The 20,553-nt window shown below is 42.4% G+C and overlaps 1 protein-coding gene across 3 annotated transcripts in view; it reads left to right on the top strand.

Moving 5' to 3' along the window:
* The window catches only part of RABGEF1 (RAB guanine nucleotide exchange factor 1), a 30,831-nt gene extending 14,483 nt beyond the window's left edge, over positions 1 to 16,348 (top strand). For all 3 annotated transcript variants that reach the window (XM_075263807.1, XM_075263805.1, XM_075263804.1), the window contains 6 exons: positions 1,206 to 1,372; positions 5,123 to 5,204; positions 8,322 to 8,454; positions 9,457 to 9,548; positions 10,247 to 10,503; positions 11,502 to 16,348. In XM_075263807.1, the coding sequence (XP_075119908.1) occupies positions 1,206 to 1,372; positions 5,123 to 5,204; positions 8,322 to 8,454; positions 9,457 to 9,548; positions 10,247 to 10,503; positions 11,502 to 11,900 (1,130 nt within the window). In that variant the 3' untranslated portion in view covers positions 11,901 to 16,348. The remainder of the gene's footprint in view (positions 1 to 1,205; positions 1,373 to 5,122; positions 5,205 to 8,321; positions 8,455 to 9,456; positions 9,549 to 10,246; positions 10,504 to 11,501) is intronic.
* Positions 16,349 to 20,553: the final 4,205 nt, after the last annotated feature.

Here is a 20,553-nt window from a genome sequence, read left to right as displayed (position 1 = left end):
GGGGCACCAGAACCAGCATATCACCCCAGCCCTGTAGATGGATAGGTTAGGGGCACCAGAACCAGCATATCCCCCCCAGCTCTGCAGATAGATAGGTTAGGGGCACCAGAACCAGTATATCCCCCAGCCCTGCAGATATATAGGTTAGGGGCACCAGAACCAGCATATCCCCCCAGCCCTGCAGATAGATAGGTTAGGGGCACCAGAACCAGCATAGCAACCCAGCCCTGCAGATAGGTTAGGGGCACCAGAACCAGCATATCCCCCCAGCCCTGCAGATAGATAGGTTAGGGCCACCTGAATCAACCATTTATGAGTCAATACCTCCATTGCCAAGGTAATGCACTTTTTTTTGTCAATATGCAAATGAGCCCCTCAGCGCAATGAGGGCATGACCATTGCTCCAAAGAGGTAAGTGGTAACATCCTCATTGCTCTAAATAGCTCCTTTGCATATTGACTGAAACAGTGCTATCTTGACAAAAGAGGCATGGATTCACAAGAGAGAATCATTGATTCATGCAACCCTGTGGCCCCAGTGGTCACCTCTTTACAATCAGTCACGTGCCATTTGTGATCAGGTCACCACTGAGACCTGTGATTGGCTGCAGTGATCCCCTAGAACAAGCAGGATGTCACTGGTGACGTCACCCGGAGGACCTGTATACAGATGACAGGAGCTGTCACCGCTCTAGTCAGAGGCCCTGACTGGTGAGTAGTGGTATGAGTATAGGACCTTCAGCAGCACTATTAAATAATAAAAATATGAGTAGGACAACCCTTTTGACAGTTTGGCAGAATTGGAGGAACACCGCAGCCTGTTCACTACTTCCCATTGTTTACATGCCAGAAGCTGCAGTGCTCACTCGCCGTCTTTCCTAGCTATTGTTAGTACTGCAGCAGGGTCCTATTCACATGTATGGGATACTGCTTCACTACCCGTAACACTTTATTAAAGTGGATAATCCCTTTAAAGATTCTTGTCATGACAAGTCACCCAGTAAGTGTTATAAATTGTCTTATAAAATGTGAAAATCTGTCATAAGATTCCTTTGAAACTATCTGTATCTGCTACTTCTTTTGTATCAGCCATACATTATATAACCATGCTTTGTATTATACATTAAAGTGGTTTGGAAAAAAGTTGTGTAATGTTCACAAAGATCTCAATAAAATACATTTTTTATGTGATTTTTTTGGAAACAGATATGAAAGAAGCTAAAGCGCCCAGCCCCTCCCTCACACGCCAGTACAGCATCGAGACTGATCGGGTATCTAAAGATTTTATCGAGTTCTTAAAGACGTACCATAAAGCAGGTCATGATGTCTACAAGCAATGCAAAGTCTTTTTGGAAGCCATGCACCACAAGAAGGTATATCTGGATTTTTTCTCCTTGACTGATTTATACAGTGTATTATACATAACTATTACAACACATGATTCTTCATTTGTTCCATTTATTACATATATCTCATATTGTATTAAAGCAAGTTGTCAGAATCTCTTTGAGGATTGGCAGATATTGGTATTAAAAGGCACTGCCACCTGTTAAAGAGATTGATCCACCATGAAATATTGTATTCACTGCAATAGAAAAAAGTGATTTATGTTTCCATTCAATAAAGATCTAATGTAGAGCTATACAGCTTACTTACATAGTATACCGCCACTGGGTGTTCATAGAGGTGATGGTTAAACTCCAATGAGAGAGAGATGTATTATCCTGGAACGTATGTGGAGCAGTGTACTGTAACTGTCAGCTTCTCCCAAATATATATCCTACATGTAGTATATAAGACCAGTGGCGGATCCAGGCTTTGTGGGGCCCTGGGCAATTGACTTCGGTGGCGGCCTACTTACCGGGGGGTCTGGATTTTTTAAAAAAATTAGCCCTAAAAATGTGTTTTTGAGGCGTTTTTTGTAAACTACCATATATACTCGAGTATAAGCCGAATTTTTCAGCCCAGTTTTTGTGCTGAAAAAGCCCCCCTCGGCTTATACTCAAGTCAAAAAAATTTTTTATTTTTTTTTAAAGGAGGGTGTTGGGGGGTGTCTATGACCAGCCACTATATCAATGTATAGAATCTCCCATAAAATAGCGCAAAAAAAAAAAAAAATATATAAAAAAAATAAAAGTTCTGAATCCCTCCTTTCCCTAGAATACATACAAAAGTAGAAAATGACTGTGAAACACATACACATTAGGTATCCATATGTCTGAAAGTGCCCGGTCTACTGAATATAGGGGATCTGCAGTGCTCCTGTTCCGTCGGGAAGGGGTTAATAGGAGCACTGCAGATACCCTATATTCAGCCAGGCTGAATTCCAAGTGGGGAAGAAAAAACATTCCTCAAGCTCAGGGAAGGGGCAGACAGACAACCAAAACACCCCCTCCCCTTCCCCAGCATCCAGCAACTACTGCACCCAAAAACTCCGACCATTTTAATTTTTGAAATTTTCCAGTAGCTGCTGCATTTCCCCCCCTCGGCTTATACTCGAGTCAATAAGTTTTCCCAGTTTTTTGTGGTAAAATTAGGGGGGTCGGCTTATATTCGGGTCGGCTTATACTCGAGTATATACGGTAGTTAGCTGTGTTTGACCACCTTATAAAAGTGACCTTATTTGTGTACTATTATAGTAGTTTCTAATGTACTAAATTAGCAGCCTGAAAATTTGATCAGTTGCCATTTATAGGTAGTACGCATTGACTGAATTTATTTTATACAAAATAATGCGTTTTCTGTGTATATTTTCATGTTTTAGCGTGCTGAAAATGGTTAGCTAAACCCAAAAGCAAAAAGTTGACATGGTGTATCATAAAATATGCCAATAGCAGGTCAAAACTGTAAAATATAGCCAATATTCATATTTTCTGCCACGTCACGATCGTGAGAGGCCATTGTAGATGTATATAGACATACGCCGACTCACACAATCACTACTACATACGTGAACAGCACTACTCAAACGCGAGAACAAAAGACTGGCGCAATGCGAACTAACTCTGCCCTCTACACTACTCAGTCGCTTACGTGACACTGAGAGTGAATCGCCAATGTGTGTCTGTGTGTGTGGAGAGAGGGGTCGCCCGGCCCATTTCTTGTGGGCTTCTTTAAGTATTTCACACTGACGCAATAATTTTGAAGTGAGAAATTTCAATATAACAGATTTCTATGTCTCTTTTACTCTTTGCTTACTTATGGGCTGTTTGAGCTTAAGGGCCTCGCACTTCTAACAAACCGACCTGACCTGCGTTTTGTTAGGTCCGGGCCGCGCCGCGGTGCCCCGAGCAACCTCGCTCGGCACTGGATTTTTTAGATCTCCCCTGTTTTTTTTTATCTTTTGCAATCTATCCCATGATGCTTCAGCATAGCATCACCTCTGCAGCTAGAGCCAGCACCATTAGTATACAACTTGTCATCTCCTTCATTATACTTTGCAGTAGGAGCTGTCTAATAGTCAGCAGTAACTGTGATAAGAGTTTCTGTCCCTACTGCTCAAACCTATATGGGTGACAAAAACTCTCCTTAGACTCACATAGAAAAATGTGTCACTGGAGCCGGATTCTCACTGTCAGTGGCTCCAGTCTTATGTGTAAAGATAGAAATAGAGATAAGAAGAACGGGTGGGATAATGACACATGGAATACCATAATGAGCAACACCGGAAACTTTCGTTTGGGCTGGAGTGTCTTTTTAAAGGGAGTCTACCACTTCCCCAGTATTTCAACAGTGCACACCATGTTATGGAGCACATTACAGTCATATATAATGTACCTTTGTTATGTCACTTTTGTACATTTGGGGCAAAACAACTTTGAATCATGATGCTAATTAGGCCATTGGTGCACTGGGAAAGGCTTTCGGCCGTTGGGGGAGCACTGCTTTTGCTACCCAGAACCCTACTATTTCCTGTCGGCACAAATTTCATTTAATGGGAGTCCACCACCTCCCTTTAAACTAAAGACACCATGGGTTAGTAATAAGACTGTAATAGAATTAGACTAGATAGTCTAAAAATGTATCAGAATTATCACAGTGACTGATGCTGGATGATAAATCTAACGCCTCTTTATTGTATTATCTAACTTACTCTATTTGTTTTCTTATCTTAGTTAATACCAATAAATTCAGCAAAATTTTGGGACACAGTGTTACATCGTAAAGAGTTTATCCACTGTCTAAGGGGGCGTTCACACTACCGTCTGTGTCCGACAGGTAGTGTCCGCTCAAAATCTGGCACGGACATTAGGAGCAGACACTAGCTGTGTCCGTGACACCTGTCATTTATTTAAATGGGCAAACCCCTACATGTCGGGTTTTTCTGTCCGCTTGAGAAGTCGGACATCTTCACTTGCGGACAGGGAAGGAAGGGCACGGAGTGCAAAAGAACACACCCGATGCCCATTTAAATAAATGACAGGTGTCACGGACACAGCTAGTGTCCACTCCTAATGTCCGTGCCAGATTGTGAGTGGACACTAGGAGCGGACACTACCTGTCGGACACAGACGGTAGTGTGAACGCTCCCTTATATTGATGGACTATCCTTAGTATAGCCCATCAATGTTTCATCTGCAAGTGTCTGACTACAGGAACTTTTAAGATCAACTTCTCTGGGACAGCGTGGCTCCTGGTCAATGCACTGCTGTCTGTAGCACCCACTTTAGGTACTGCAGCACTGCTCCGCTGCAACGGTTTGTGTGATGAGTGAGCATTTTGTCTTCCAGTATGTATACATTACCAGGAGCCATGCTGTCCCACAGCAGCTGATCTGCAGAGGTCTTGGTGTCAGATCCTTGCTGCTCAATATTGATGACCTAGGCTAAGGATACGCCATCAGTATTAGAATGTGGTAACCCCTTTAAGCCAAACCTATTTTCACTAAGTCATGCCCCTGGACAAGAATAAAAAAGTGTCTATAACAATAAATCTTGGTATACAACATATCATCCATCCATATATATATATATATATATATATATATATATATATATATATATATATATATATATATATATATATATATATATATCTCATAAACTGATGTTCTATTTTCGTCTTCTCAGCTAGTTTTACATCCGCATACATCATCCTGTTTTTTTTCTTTTCTCTCTGTCCAGGAGTCAAACATTGATGAGTTGTCAGAGTTCACTCAGGACTTTTACCAGAACACAGCGGACAAGCTGCAGATGTATTGGAAAGGTAATGTTATTCTTAAGCCTTAAACATTATTATATAATAGGTGAACCCAGCAATTTCAGAGAGGTCTTGCAATGGCTTTCTCCCCTTTTGCCCCATTTCCTTTTCCAAGCCAAATGTGCACATATACGGATTAACTCAAACAATATAGTTCTATCTTGTTCATGGCCAGCTTGAGACTCTCCCAAAAACAGAACACAACCAGAGTTTTATTCTTGAAGATCAGAAAGTATTTTTTTCCAGTCCACGTTCTTGTCATTTCTGTAAATGGAAATATAGTTGGCTTATATTGTCCTGTAATTCTGCCATGTCTCATGAGTAGTTCTCATACAAGCTCATAGTCATGGGACTGTATTTACCAAAAGGGACTTGTGGGACCTTTGTGGCCATGATGCATTTGATGGCTGTGTTATATATTAGCATTAGAAGTCCGGAATTATAGTGCAACTGTTAACAACCTTTTATAGAGAGAATAGATCTCCCTGTCACTTAGTTTCCACACTGATCAGAAGAGCAAGGGGCTGAAGGACGTTCTGAATGGAGCTATGGTCAGGCAAAGTGCTCACTGCACCATTCATTTGAATGGGAGTGTCGGAGATAGTCAAATGCTGTACTATCTCTATGTGCTTGACTATCTCTGGCGCGCTCATTGAAATGAATGGAGCTGTACACGAGCTGCCCGACCAATGAAATTGACATCAAATTGCCTGTTGTTCCTAAACAGTCAATCTGCTGGGATCCCGGCTGTCACATTCCTGCTGCTTTTCGATCTTATAAGATCAGAAAACCTCTTTAACATTTATGGCTAGGAATCCCACTGGTTCATGCACTTCATGGGCAAAAGTATTGGGAAACATACGAATTACCCCTATCGGAGCTTTTATGACTTTGCATTCTAAATCCATAGGCATTAATATGGACGTCCCCCACCACCTACCCCCCAACCTTGCAGCTAAAACATCTTCCACTTGTCTAGCAAGGCTGGGGGAACATTTGCCCATTAATCCAGAAGAGCATTTGGGAGGTCAGACATTGATGTTTCACAAGAGGACTTGAACCTCGGTCTGTGTTCTAGCTCATCCCAAACTCTGTGTGTGCCAGTTAAGTTCCTCCACACCAAACTCACCCAACCAGACCTTTGTGGAACTTGCTTTGTGCACTGGAGTACAGTCATGGTGGAATAGAAAAGGACCTTCTCCAATTTGTTACCCCAAAGCTTGGTAATACACAGTTGTCCAAAATGTCTTGGTATGCTGAGGCATTAAGATTTCTTCTCAGGAACTAAGGAGCCGAGAAGAACTCCTCTTAAAACAATCCCATAACATTATCCCTTCTCTTTTGAGTTGGCACAATGCAGTCAGGCAGGTAATGTCCTCCTGGGGTTCACCAAACTCAGACTCATCCATCAGACTTCCAGATAGAGGTGTAAAGTTTTTCCATCCACAGAGCACCTTTCCACTGCTCTAGAGTCCAGTGGCAGGATTCATTGCTCTCTACACCAGGGGTCCTCAAACTAAGGACCGCGGGCCCATGCGGCCCTCCGAGGACATTTTTCCAGCCCACCGCATGTGGCCCACACGCCGTCGCCTGGCACAGGATTCCCTGTTAGTGAGTGATTGCTGCTTTCAGTTGTATGTGTAAATGAACGTACAGCTGAAAGCAGTCTGTGTAGGCTGTGGTTTGCATGACCGCAGCCTACACTGACTGCAAAGTGTGACCTCAGCCCCGACACGGGCGCGATTACCTAAGTTATCAGCGCCTGTAGTTTGAAGAAGGAGGAAGTATGGCCGCTCTTCATCGGTAAGTATAATAGTGTGTAAGTGTATGTGTGGGGTGGTGTACTGAAAAGCATATATTACTATGGGGGGAAGGACATACTGAAGAGCATATAATACTGTGTGTATGTGTAAGGGACGTACTGAGGAGCATATAATACAGTATGGGGGTGGTCATACTGAGGAGCATATAATACGGTGTGTGGAGTGTGTACTGAGGAGCATATAATACTGTGTGTGGAGTGTGTACTGAGGAGCGTATAAAACAGTGGGGGGTGTATTGAGGAGTAGATAATACTGTGTGGGAGGGGCATACTGAGGAGCATATAATACTGTGTGGGAGGGGCATACTGAGGAGCATATAATATTGTGTGGGGGGCATACTGTGGAGCATATAATTCTGTGGTGGAGCCTGCTGTGGAGCATATAATACTGTGGGGGGAGCTACTGTGGAGTGTATAAGCTTAGATTTTTTTAAAAACTAAATTTCGGCCCTCCACTGTTCTGAGGGACAGTGAACTGGCCCCCTGTTTAAAAAGTTTGAGGACCCCTGCTCTACATCATTCCATCTAATCTTTGGCATTGTGCCAAATTTGTGATATAAAGCTTGTATGCAACAGTTTTTGTGCTGATGTTAATGTCATGGGAGTTTTGGCTCTCTGCAGTTACTAAGTCAGCAGAACATTGGCGACTTTTATGCACTATGTTCCTCAGCACTCAGGTGAATTCTTAGTCAGGTGTTGACCCATACATAAAATAACATTATTGGAGGACTCAGCTTCATATAAAAACAAGTATACCCTTAACATACCGATGTACTCTAAGAAAAAGATTTAACCCTTACATGTCATGAATATTGGAATCTAATAATACTTAACACTCGGTCACTCTGTCTGGTAACTTTGCACAGTCTGCCTGCACTTCATGGCTGAGTTGTAATATCCCTAAATACTTCTGCTTTTCATTGATACCACTCATAGTTGGTAGAATGTTTAGGAGGTAAGAAGTTTCACGAACTGACTTAATCCAATGTTAGCATTCTGTTACAGTCCTATGCTGGACTTCAGGGAGCTCGATAGAACAATCCGTTCTTTCACAAATGTCTATGTAAATGTCTGTTACATGTCCTGGATTTTATATACACATGTGACACTGGGGGTGAATGCAACAACTGAGGTGTTTCCCAATACTTATCTCCACATAGTGCATCTCTTGCGTTCTTTAGTTCACATCATTTGACTGTAGATAACAGGGCTTTTACTAAGCAGATATTCTTGTAAGTAAAGTTATCAACTGTGTCTTACTGTACATCTGTAACACTGCCGTGCTCTCCTCTAATTATTAGTGCCCCCCAATAAAGTGGAAGAAGCAATGGATCAGATTGAGAAGTTCCTCATGACACGTCTGTATAAACATGTATTTTGTCCAGAGACTACTGATGATGAGAAGAAGGACCTGACCGTGCAGAAGAGAATCAGGTGAGGACATTGTCAGGCTCACTAAGGGCTTTTCGGGGACAATAAGTAGCCACAATCCAAGTCTCTGAAATACTGTCATTTGTTATATTGTCACTGTTTAAGGGCTCGTTCACATCTTCGCCCGGTCTCTGTTCTGCAGGTTTCCATTTCCTGCACAAAACAGAGGCAGGAGACGGAAACCTGCAGGACTCTTTCATACCCATTCATTTGAATGGGTTTGAAAAATGTCTGGCCGTGAGCGGCGGTGAGCGTTTTATGCTCTCCGTCGCGAAACCGTTTTTTTTAAAGTCGGACATGCAGTACTCTGCGTCCGATTTAAAAAAAAAAAAAACTGTTTCGCGGTGGAGAGCATAGAACGCTCACCGCCGCCCACGGCCAGACCTGGTCTGACAGGTTTGCATGCAGAAGACGGAAACCACAGAACGGAGACCCGAATGCTGGTGTGACCCTTGCGTAAGGTTAAAATAAGAAGGAAGAGAACCTCATAAGGAAGTATGTTGTGGTTGACCGGTTAAAGACTAAGATGGTTAGTACCTTGCTCACCTTAGATATTTGTGTGCAGGACACAACTACTATGCATTGCCAGTATTCACAGGAGCTGGATAGCTGTTCTATGAGCTCGGTGCTGCTGTCTTGGTATTGGGTAATCCAAAAAGACCAAGAATACCATAGAATGGGAAAAAAAAGACCTTGGTGTGGTACTACCCTCTCAGTTACAACTAAATGGATAATTTAGGAAGGCGTATTATTTATTTTTAAGTCTTATTCATGGGACATGGTCCATGTCTCATTTCCCCCAAAATATGTTGCTATGTATTTCAGACTTTAAATCAGAATATTCCTGCCTGAATTATCCATGTTCTTCCAACTGAGAGGCTATTGCCAAACCAAGGTCTTGTCTTTTTACCCGTATGCTTAGCTGTCATTATATGTATTCTGGTGGCTGCCTACATTGCCTACATCTTCTAACTAGTGCATTTGTCATTCTTGTTCACTCCTTAGGGCTTTACATTGGGTAACACCCCAGATGCTTTGCGTTCCTGTAAATGAGGATATACCAGAGGTCTCAGATATGGTCGTAAAGGCAATAACAGGTCAGTGTGAGACAAACATTGTCATTAAAGGGTTTCAATGAGACATCTTTTTTTTTTTTTTTTTTTTTCCCCACACGCCCTAGTAGGGCCATCATGTCTGTCTATGAGTGGATACCTATAAAGTGACCGCAGCCTGCTTCTGTAGTCAGGAATATTCCCTGTAACTGCAGTCTGGCTCTGTAGAGTTCTTATAAAGTAGCCCAGCAGTGTGGCATGGACCACCCCCATTAAAACTGTTAGGGACACCTTAGACTACAGTTAACCTCTTCTAGAAACATTGCAGGGGACAAAAAAAAAATCTAAAAGTTAGCAAAGCTATTTATTTTTACACATTGTTTGTTTTAAAGCAGCACTCCAACCATGTTTTTATTCTTGTGGCCGTAAGTATCTTGTAACTGAGCTTACTCACCTGGTGCTGCTTCTGTTTTACACCAGATCAGCAAACTAATTTGCATCATCTTTTTGGACCCGAAGTCACTTTCTTTGTGTGAATCTATGAGATCCACAGTTAATACCCTGTATTAATAATGAAACAAATGTGGTTGGAGTGTTGCTTTAATTTGTAACAATTTACATATTCATAAGAATATTTCTATATTACCACCAGCTGTCTGTATAAATGGTATAACACTGGTAATAATGTCGTCAAGCTCTGAAGAGATACTCCTAAATAATCATCCTCTTTCCATATTATTTAGATATCATAGAAATGGACTCAAAACGGATTCCTCGCGATAAGCTGGCGTGCATCACAGGGTGCAGTAAGCAAATCTTTAATGCAATTAGGATCACCAAAAATGAACCTGCTTCTGCCGACGACTTCCTCCCCACACTCATCTACATTGTTCTTAAGGCAAATCCTCCACGTCTGCAGTCCAACATCCAATATATCACCCGATTCTGCAATCCGAGCCGACTGATGACTGGGGAGGATGGCTACTATTTCACTAACCTGGTAGGTGATCATCTGTGTGTACATATGTTACTGACTGTGTGTATTATACATAGTTTTTATCCTTATTTAACACATGTAAAATATTTTGAGACCCAAATAAACTTGGTCACAGAGCAGTACTATGTAGTTTGTGTATTTTTAAAGGGGTTCTACCAATAAAGTCACATTTTTTCTCGATCACACGTAAGAATAGCCTTAAGAAAGGCTATTTGTCTCCTACCTTTTAGATGTCTTCTCCGTGCCGCCGTTCGGTAGAAATCCCGGTTTTCGTCGGTATGCAAATGAGTTCTCTTGCAGCACTGGGGGCGGTCCCCAGCACTCAAACAGCACTGGAGATCTCCCCAATGCTGCGAGAGAACTCTCCGGCGCCACCTCCATCTTCTTCAGGAACGGCCTGTCTGCACATCTTCTTCCGGAGTTGGGTTCAAACTTTTAAGCCTTCTAGTAAGTAAGCGGCCATTTTCTTGTGGCCTGTGGGCATGCGCAGTCGGCTCTGCCCAAGGTCTAAAAGTTTGAACTCCGCTACGGAAGAAGACGTGCAAACAGGCCGTTCTGGACGAAGATGCAGGTGGCGCTGGAGAGTTCTCTCGCAGCATTGGGGACGCCCCCCAGTGCTGTTTGAGTGCTGAGGACCGCCCCCAGTGCTGCAAGAGAACTCATTTGCATACAGACGAGAACCGGGTTTTCTACCGAATGGTGGCGCAGAGAAGACATCTAAAGGTAGGAGAAGAATATCCTTTCTTAAGGCTATTCCTACGTGTGATCGAGAAAAAATTTGATTTTAATGGTAGAATCCCTTTAAGCACTGTTAGAGCAGCTGATCGGTGGGTGTGTGGCGAGCCAGACCCCCACTGATCTGATATTAATAACCTATCCTGAGGACAAGTTATAATTGTTAAAGTTCTGAAAAACTCCTGTAAATAAAATAAAAAAAAAAATCCACTTTAAATGATGATATTGATGTACACGTGTCATTACAATTCTACTTCTCCCTACAGTGCTGTGCTATAGCCTTCATTGAGAAGCTGGATGCCCAGTCTCTAAACCTAAGTGAAGAAGAGTTTAACAGGTACATGTCTGGCCAAGCTTCTCCAAAAAAACAAGACTCTGATATCTGGGATGCAGACACATGTCCAGGAGTGAAACAGATGCACAGGAACCTAGACTTGCTTTCCCAGCTGTCAGAGAGACAGGAGCGCATTGTGACAGGAGCCAAGAAGTTAGAGAAAGACTTGATTGATTGGACAGAAGACGTAACTCGTGAAGTCCAAGATATTGTTGAAAAATACCCATTACACATAAAAGCTAACAGCCAGGCCCTGGCATCTATTGATTCTGAGAATGTGGAGGACGACCGTCTGCCCCCTCCACTGCAGCCACAAGTCTACGCTGGATAATCCGCACTCGCTGGACTTCTTTTTTCCTGAGTTTCGGGGCAGCACTGGGTCAGTTTTATTGTGGAACTGAGAAATCAAAGATAAATGAAGTTCAGAATTTGGCCTAGTGTTTGCTCAGACTTGAGATTTCATCTATTTATTATCATGAGACAAACATGGCAATCTTGTATTTCTTGTATTTTTCACAAGGGATAGGACAACCAACCACTAAATTGACACATAAGCCCTAAATAGACTTCTTCATTTTCTCTACCTTTAGGATGGCAGTACTGCAGTCTCCGTCATATGTTGTTGTATCCTGTCCTCCTCTGGCTGTTTCTCTATAGGTAGCTCTGTCATCTGCCCAAATTTCACTTGTTAAAGGGACACTAAACCTAGAAATGAAGGATAAAAGTAAATAAGAAATGTTGTTGTCCTCACTATATCTGTCATTCACAAAATTCTGTAAACCATCTTGAAGAAATTCTACAGAGAACAAAGGTGTTAATCTTCTGCTGACTGGCTCCATCTTTGATTGGCTTAACAAAGGGACGGGCCTAAAGGTTTTTTGTCCTCTTACCGGCAGGACATTGAGGAGGACATGGCCGAGCTCCTGAGACAGGAACAGAAGACTTCTTTATATAGTTCTTAGTTTTAATTGTAATAGGAGACCATATAGGACCAAGGGAAAGGGGATGACGGAGAGCAGAAGTGCTGGGAGATTTTATTTTGTGCATTATCTGTGTTTAGTGTTCCTTTAAGAAATCTGCCGCCCTCTTCACCTGATTTTACAGTGTTCCTTGATGGGTTTCGTTCAGGGTTACAATATTATTATCTACTTTATACTAACTCAGGAATTGATCTCCATTAACATACTAAGTTTCCAGTTCTTGTAATGCCTAAATCAGTAACAAAAATACCATCTTGAGCGTTCATCAGGTCAGTGACAGTAGATGTATTCTGCCTTGTTACGTATTACACTGGCATTCCCCATACCAAGAATGGTTTATGGAATCTAATACAGTGGTTACTGTTGGAGAATAGAAAGTTAAGAGTCCGTTTTAGTGAAATGTAGCCAGTGAAAGAAAACCTGTCAGCTGTAGACTATTCATGTTTTCAGTATGAAATAGAAAATGTACATTAGAGCCCTAGTCTGGTGCTGACTTTTATTCTTGAGCATTTCATAGGTAACTATTCACATTCTATGTCTGATGTTAAAATATGCTTTGCACCTTTAGGCTAAGGCCCCACAAGCCGTATCCGCAGCACTAAAGCGCTGCGGAAAGAACCGCGGTGTAAACGCACTGCGGTTCTTTCCGCAACGCTTTTAAGAGAAAGCTCACAGAGTTTTCCTCCGCAGACTTTCTCTTAACATTATATCTACGGGAAAGATGTCGGCGTTTCCGTAGATATAATTGACATGCTGCGATTAGCAAATTGCAGCATGTCCACGCTGCAATTTCTTCTTGTATATTGTAGAGGGACAGACATCGGCAATGCTGCCAGCACCTATGCTGCTGCAACTAAACTGTGTGGCCCTAACCGAACGCTGCACTGCAGGCATAGTGTATATGCTGTTTTATACCTAGTGCAGGCACCTAAGGGGCAAATAGAGAACCTCCAGCAGGTATTACAGAGGACCAGTTTTGCTCCAGTTTTATCCAGAGACTTGAAACTAACTTATCTGGTCCAGGTGTTTGTTGCAGCTGCATCTGAGGGTTCTGAGCTGGTTTCATGTTTGGGTCACTGGAACCAGCCCCATTCCCCGAGTTGCTCCACCCCACTCCCCTGTAGTAAAGGCAGCTGTCATAGTATAGGTGCCAGCAGAAGAGGAGGGAGGGAGAAATCCAGGGCACGGGGCTGACTCCAATCACATGGCCATAGTCAAAACTAGCTCAGAAGCCCCAGGTCCAGCTGCAGCAAATGCATGGACCATAAAAGTTCATTTCAAGTCCTTGAATAACTCTCTTAATACTGATATATGGATTAAACATCTCGCTGCCATCCTGTTGCTTTACAGTGTCTAAGTTGCTATTTCCTTCTCTTAGTTATATGATGTTTAATATACTTTGTACATGGCAGATGTAGGCATAATAGCAAAGCTGAAAAGTATTAGAAGATTTTGGCATAAAGTAAGATGGCCAATACGTCTAAAGATGCACCAACTTTAGAGCCACTTTGATAAAATTGTCACCTTTCTAGACTTATATGTAAGTTCTGCTTAGACAGATTAGTAAATGTACCCATTTTTCTTTTTACATACTCTGATGCTTAAGGGTTTACAGGAAAATGTGTGTCTTATAGCTAACTAGTCACTATGGCTACTAATCTTTAGAATTCAGCTTATCTTCATGTATTGCATGTATCACTATAGCCCACCCAACCTCTGGGGTCTAACCTACAAAGCCCCCTGCCCTTCCACATGTTTTGTTTAGCTTTTTTTCTTGCATGTCACTCCTGCTGCCTGCCTTGCATGGCCAAGTCCCAACCTTGCATGTTATGGGTCGTTATAGCTCACCCTGGAAGTTGCATAGGAAATAACTCACTATGCATGCATAGTGTTTTTAATTCATATACATGTTCCTGTGCAAGGCATGGCAGCTGCTGCCTGGGACTTATGTATGTGAGCAGGATGCAGGAACATCTTACCCTTAGGAGTGGGGGTTGTCTTTGGTTTGCTTTAGGCCAAGATGTTTCTTAAAAAGAACAGCAACATTTCTATAGAGCAATACAAGCAGACTGTAGAAGTGACAGTCTTTTCCTATGTGACGTCTACACTTCAAGTCACATCAACATTTGGGGTGAGAATGTACTTTTATGAACTTGGCCTCTATCTAGTATGTCATGTTAAGGTCTGAAAGCTACAGTGTAGTGGATCTGAACTAGTGCTAATTATTCATTTATATTTTACAGAACTCTATTTACAGCATTTATCGTGTGTGTGTGTGTGTGTGTGTGTGTGTGTGTGTGTAAAGCCTGACAGCTTGGAGCCACATTGATCTGTTGTTTGAGGAGCTTGCACAGATCTCCATTTCCTCTCCTCAGGCCAGTGACATCACATCCATAGGTCACATGGATATGTTACAACTCAGTCCCATTCAAATGAATGGAACTGATCGATGCACAGCCACGCACTACAATGTACAATGCTGTGCTTGGTAAGCAGTGAAGGTCAGTTGATATTCATCACTTCTCCTAAGGAAAGGTGAGCAATATCGTAGTCCTGGAAAACCTGTTTAATACATATTACCCAAAATGCGACAGTATAAGCCAGAGAGCTAAAGCTATCAGGATCAAATGTTTGTGGAAATGTTAGTCTGCAATAACTGGCCCAGATAGATGTGTTTGCGGTAACCTGACAAATTCGCTTTTGTCTGGAGATTGCATCTTATATGTGATACAAAAAATTGTTTGCCGGCTGGACCAGGGCTGTGGAGTCTGTAGGACAAACCGCCGCCTCAGACGCCATATCCTTCATAATAAGCTAGTGACTAGTAAGAAACTATTCTTGTAATTAAACAATATTAATCATCGTATAATTTTTTATTTTGAGTGATTTTATTTCTGACTCCACAGCCCTGGACAGAACATTGCCCTGTGTAGATAGATGTGCTGCTGGAAAAGAATAAAACTGTATGGGAGGGGGTTGGGGTGAACGATCACTTATGATGGTCTTTCCCCCATGTATTTTGCATCAGCCTATGTAAAAAGCAAAACTAGATCAGTAGTGACTGCATAGAGTAAAGGTGGCCATTCACAATAGAGGTCTATCACCCAAACATGCCGCTTTCTGTGGAATTGGATGCCTAATGTTTATAAGGGCCTCCCAACTTTCCCCCGGGTATGGAGGTTTGGCTAATAGTTCTATATAAGGGAGTTGTCATAAATGCAGATCCATGATATAAGCTATGGTGTACAAGTATATTTCCTGTTAACTCTTAACATATTACCTTTTAGGTTAAAAAGTGGCCTGGTCCATTTTATATTTATTTTTCTATAGGTTGTACAGGATCTCCATAGTGTGTTAATTCTGTCCGAGGTACTATGTGCTGGTCCTATGACCCCAGCTTGGAGACTAGGAGAGGAACAACACTGATTTGGCCAGTGTGATGCAACCCTGTCACGCTATCTTTTTCTCCAGGTCAAATACTGACTTCACTAGGTACTGCAGAACATCACATTTAGCGATCACATCATTTGTTTGAGGCTGTATACATATCCATTCTGATATTTGATCTACTAAATATCACACTCCTTGTGTGCTGCTACCTGGTTTAGTATGTTGTAGTAATCCGATGAGAAGGCAATGAGGAGTCGCTTGTAGAAATTGTACAAATGTAAATATAAGAGATTGTAAGTTAACAAGCCATCTAGGCTTGATACCTTCCTGTGTATTAGCCAAGTAAGCAATATAACTTGTAAGCAAGAAGTGATTGTTGGCATGTCGGATACTTAATAAATGGAGAAAGATTCAATTGTGGATTATTCTTTCTTAAAGTCAATTCACACATGCAGTTTTTCTTAGAAAAAGTCAGAAATGGATACAAAAAAGAAAAAATGTAAAGGAAAGACAGATATTTCTTTGTGTTCCTGTCCGTGATTACATATATATATATACAGCACATGAATACTTGATTCAGCCAAGTATGCAAGTGTTCTCAGTGGGTAAAAGGAAATAACCAGCTGTCAGACACGTTTACTATGAGAGCATAGATCTGGGCATGTTTATATGTAACTGTAAGATCTCATATACATTAGGTGATTGTCAACCATGCACACCAATTTTGGAAGGATTGGCTATCAGTCTGTATGAGGTCTCCCAACTCTACACCCTCAGCAGTAAAGGTAAGGATTGTGCAGCTGGATTTCAGGTAAAAAGACCATTTGTTCTCAGGTTGATAAGTTGGTGACAGAGAAATCTGTCAGGGATTTTTCTCCTGTCCCATTCAGTATACATGCACCTCTCAGCCAAGGTAAGCATGCTTGTGTATGGTGAGATAGCTGCTCTGTCTGAGGATAGTCAGGATACCGCCTTGCACGCTACATGGCTGGCCTATCATATCTATACTGGTAGCTGATGTAAATTGAAGACTTTTCCTAAATATATTGCTTTAGACATGCTGCTTTGTTTACCTGCTATGTGACCTTATTTACACAGCATTACTATAACCAAGGACCTGTGAGATAGGACAAGTGACATTACTTACTCAGTTCCAGCAGGACAATCAGTTCAGCTAATTGCAGTTTGCTGATTGAGTCTGTTATTTCTTTATGTAAACACACAGATATCACAGAGTCTGTTCTCTACAAGCATCTGCATATTATCGGATCTGCATAAGTAGTGTGATACTTCCTAGTGTAAGCTGGGAGAGGGGGAAAAATACAGAAGTTTCCTTCTCCATTTGTCAAGCTGACGCTAGGTTTACAATTGCATTAGGATTTCCGTTCTTTGGGTCTGCTGTGTGTGAGATGAACATGGAGACAAGGTCTATGTAAACAAACAGTGATGATAAGGTGGAGGAGAACCGCTTAATAAGTGGAGAATAAAAAAAGATTTCATTAGATGTATTACAAAGTTTATTAAATTCACCTGCACTATTCATTTATGACAAGTTGTTTTATATTTGGAGATACACGTTAAAGTGTATACTCATATGAGACATCCTGTGGATATGCTATAAATATCTAATAGATGCCGGAGTTCCTGTCTGCAGCCCAACCTAGTGAGATGGCTACTGGATGCTACAGTACCATGCAAAAGTATCCATAGCCCTTGAACTTTTGCACATTTTGTCACCTTACAACCACAAACTTCAATGTATTTTATTGAGATTTTAAGTGATCGACCAACACAAAGTAGCCGATAATCATGAAGTCGAAGGAAAATGATAAATGGTTTTCAAAACTGTGATCAAACAAAAATTTGGAAAGTGCGACGTGCAAAAGTCTTCAACCCCCCTATATCAATACTTTGTATGGCTATCTTTCACTGCAATTACAGCTGCAAGTCTTTTGGGGTCAGTCTCTACCAGTTTTGCACATCTGGAGACTAAGATTGGATAGAGCCAGATTGAATGGAGAGCGTCTGTGAACATCAATTTTCATGTCTCGCCACAAATGCTCAAAGGGATTTGCGTCTGGACTGTGACTGGGCCATTCTAACACATGAATATTCTATGATCTAAACCAGAGGTTCTCAAACTTATTTTGTCTACCGCCCACTTCGAGAATTAATTATTTTCTAGCGCCCCCCCCCCCCCCCAAATTTTTTTACTTTACTACATCTTAAGAATCACAATCGCAGTCATTATGTTAATAATTAAATTATGTGTGTCATGTGAAAATAAGACTTTCTGATGAGGGTAATGTAAAACACCATTTTGTAATATTAGGAAAACTTTTATTCATGTTATTAAAACAAACATTTTAATTTTAAAACTCATCTAATGTGAAGGATGAATTTGATGATTTTTAACAAGTTTGTTAATATCAGGCTCGAATTTACTCAAAAACAGCCGTAAGTCACCGCGTTCGGTAATCTGCAACCGATTTCTCTTTTTAGTTAGCAACGTTGCCACAGCACTAAATCCACGTTCACACAAATACGATGATGGGAATGCTATCAAAAATCGTTGAACGATGGTCCACAATCCAGGGTACAATTGCGGGATTGGCTTTTGTAGCCAAAATTCGGTAAAGCGGTAAAGTTTGTGTTAAAAGCAAAAAAACAATTTTAAAGGGGTAGCCTCATGAAGCTTGATCTGCCTTCTAAGCTGCCTAAAAATCTTCTTTCTTCCTGTTTGCTCTCGTCGATTAGCCCCACCCCCAAATTAGCATGTAGCTCCGCCCACCACATAGCGTGATCCTATGGGATGACTGAAGGGCCTGTGATGTCATCAAAAGGTCCTGTAGACTTGGATTTACCTTGTACGGAGTTTCCTAAAGGACCTGGCTCCTCTGCCCACTAGCAGCCTGCTCTATATAACAAAGCTTTATCCTAGTGAACAGAGAGACCAGGTCCTTTAGTCCAGTAGGATTTAGACTGCTTTATATAAGAAAGCAGCACTTATTCCACACACACCCCCCTCTATCTCACAGCAGGGAGCTAGGTGATGTGTAGGTGATGTGTATGTGTGGTGAAGACACAGGCTGGCTCCGTACACTCAGCCCCCCCCCCCCCCTCACCCCCCACACAGCAGGGAGCTATGTCATGTGGCTCCCTCAGCAATGAGCAGGGGGCCAGGTGCTAGTGTCCATAATGAAGTGAATAAAGTAAGATAGTGGACAAACAAAGCAGTTTTGCTAAAGCAATGTATTTAGGAAAAGTCTTACATTCACATTAACAAGCAGTATAGATAGGATCCTTGTTATGATACCACCCCTTTAAATTAGCCATCGCCCCCCTAAACCGCTTCAACGCCCCCCAATCTTCTCTGTGCCCTTTACTGCCCCCCTATAGGCCTCCAGCGCCCACAAGGGGGCGTTATCGCCCACTTTGAGAAAGACTGATCTAAACCATTCCACTGTAGCTCTGGTTGTATGTTTAGGGTCATTGTCTTGCTGGAAGGTGAATCTCCTTCCAAGTCTCAAGTCTCTTCTTCCGGCGCAGGTTTCCGACTTGTAGGCCATGGGCAGAGCAGACTGCGCATGCCCTCAGGCCACGAGAAAATGGTCGCTTACAATACTGTGCAAGTGGCCATTTTCTTGTGGCCTGTGGGCATGCGCAGTCTGCTCTGCCCAAGGCCCGAGGCCTAGAAGTTACAAGCCACCGCCGGAAGAAGAGGACACTGTTGACGAAGATGGAGGCGTCGCTGGAGAGAGTTCTCTCGCAGCATTGGGGACGCCCCCCAGTGCTGTTTGAGCGCTGGGGCCCGCACCCGAACTCATTTGCATACTGAGAGAAACCAGGATTGGAGGTGAACGGCGGCGCGGAGAAGACGATGAAAGGTAGGAGAAGAATAGCCTTTCTTAAGGCTATTCCGACGTGGTACTTAGAAAAAATTGTGTGTGAGTGATAAGATCCCTTTAAAGGGGCTCTATCAGCAAAATTATGCTAATAGAGCCCCACATATGCGTAAATAGCCTTTAAAAAGGCTATTCAGGCGTCATCTTTGGGCACGCCTACCTCTTCTGTCTTCATGTAGTGACACCCTCTGGTTCCGTGTCCTTCCGTTTTCCTGTCTTCAAATCCCGCGCCTGCGTAGTAGCGCATCCCTCCGGAGCACTACTGCGCAGGCTCACTTGCCCCGTAGAAATACACGAGGGTGCTGCACGCTCGTGAACTGCCATTATGTAAAATGGTGAGTGAGCCTGCGCAGTAGCGCTCTGGAGGGAAGCGCTACTACGCAGGTGCGGGATTTGAAGACCTCAAGCCGGAAGACGACCAATAGGAAGCTGGCAGAAGAGACGGGACCAGAGGGCGTCGCTCCAAGAAGAAAGAAGAGGTAGGCGTGCCCGAAGATGATGCGGCATCATGCATCACCACCCCGGTGCACATTTGGTAACATTTGCATATATGTTTTTATGCTTTTATTTTAAAACGGGACGATGGATTAAAATTACATTTACGGTGCCTGAATAGCCTTTTTAAAGGCTATTCATGCATATGTGGGGCTCTATTAGCATAATTTTGCTGACAGAGCCCCTCTAATGTTCCCCTCCAGCTACCCCTATA

The sequence above is a fragment of the Leptodactylus fuscus genome, chromosome 2 (assembly GCF_031893055.1).
Source record: "Leptodactylus fuscus isolate aLepFus1 chromosome 2, aLepFus1.hap2, whole genome shotgun sequence".
Classification (NCBI taxonomy): Eukaryota; Metazoa; Chordata; class Amphibia; order Anura; family Leptodactylidae; genus Leptodactylus; species Leptodactylus fuscus.
This window is presented reverse-complemented; position numbering and strand designations above follow the sequence as displayed.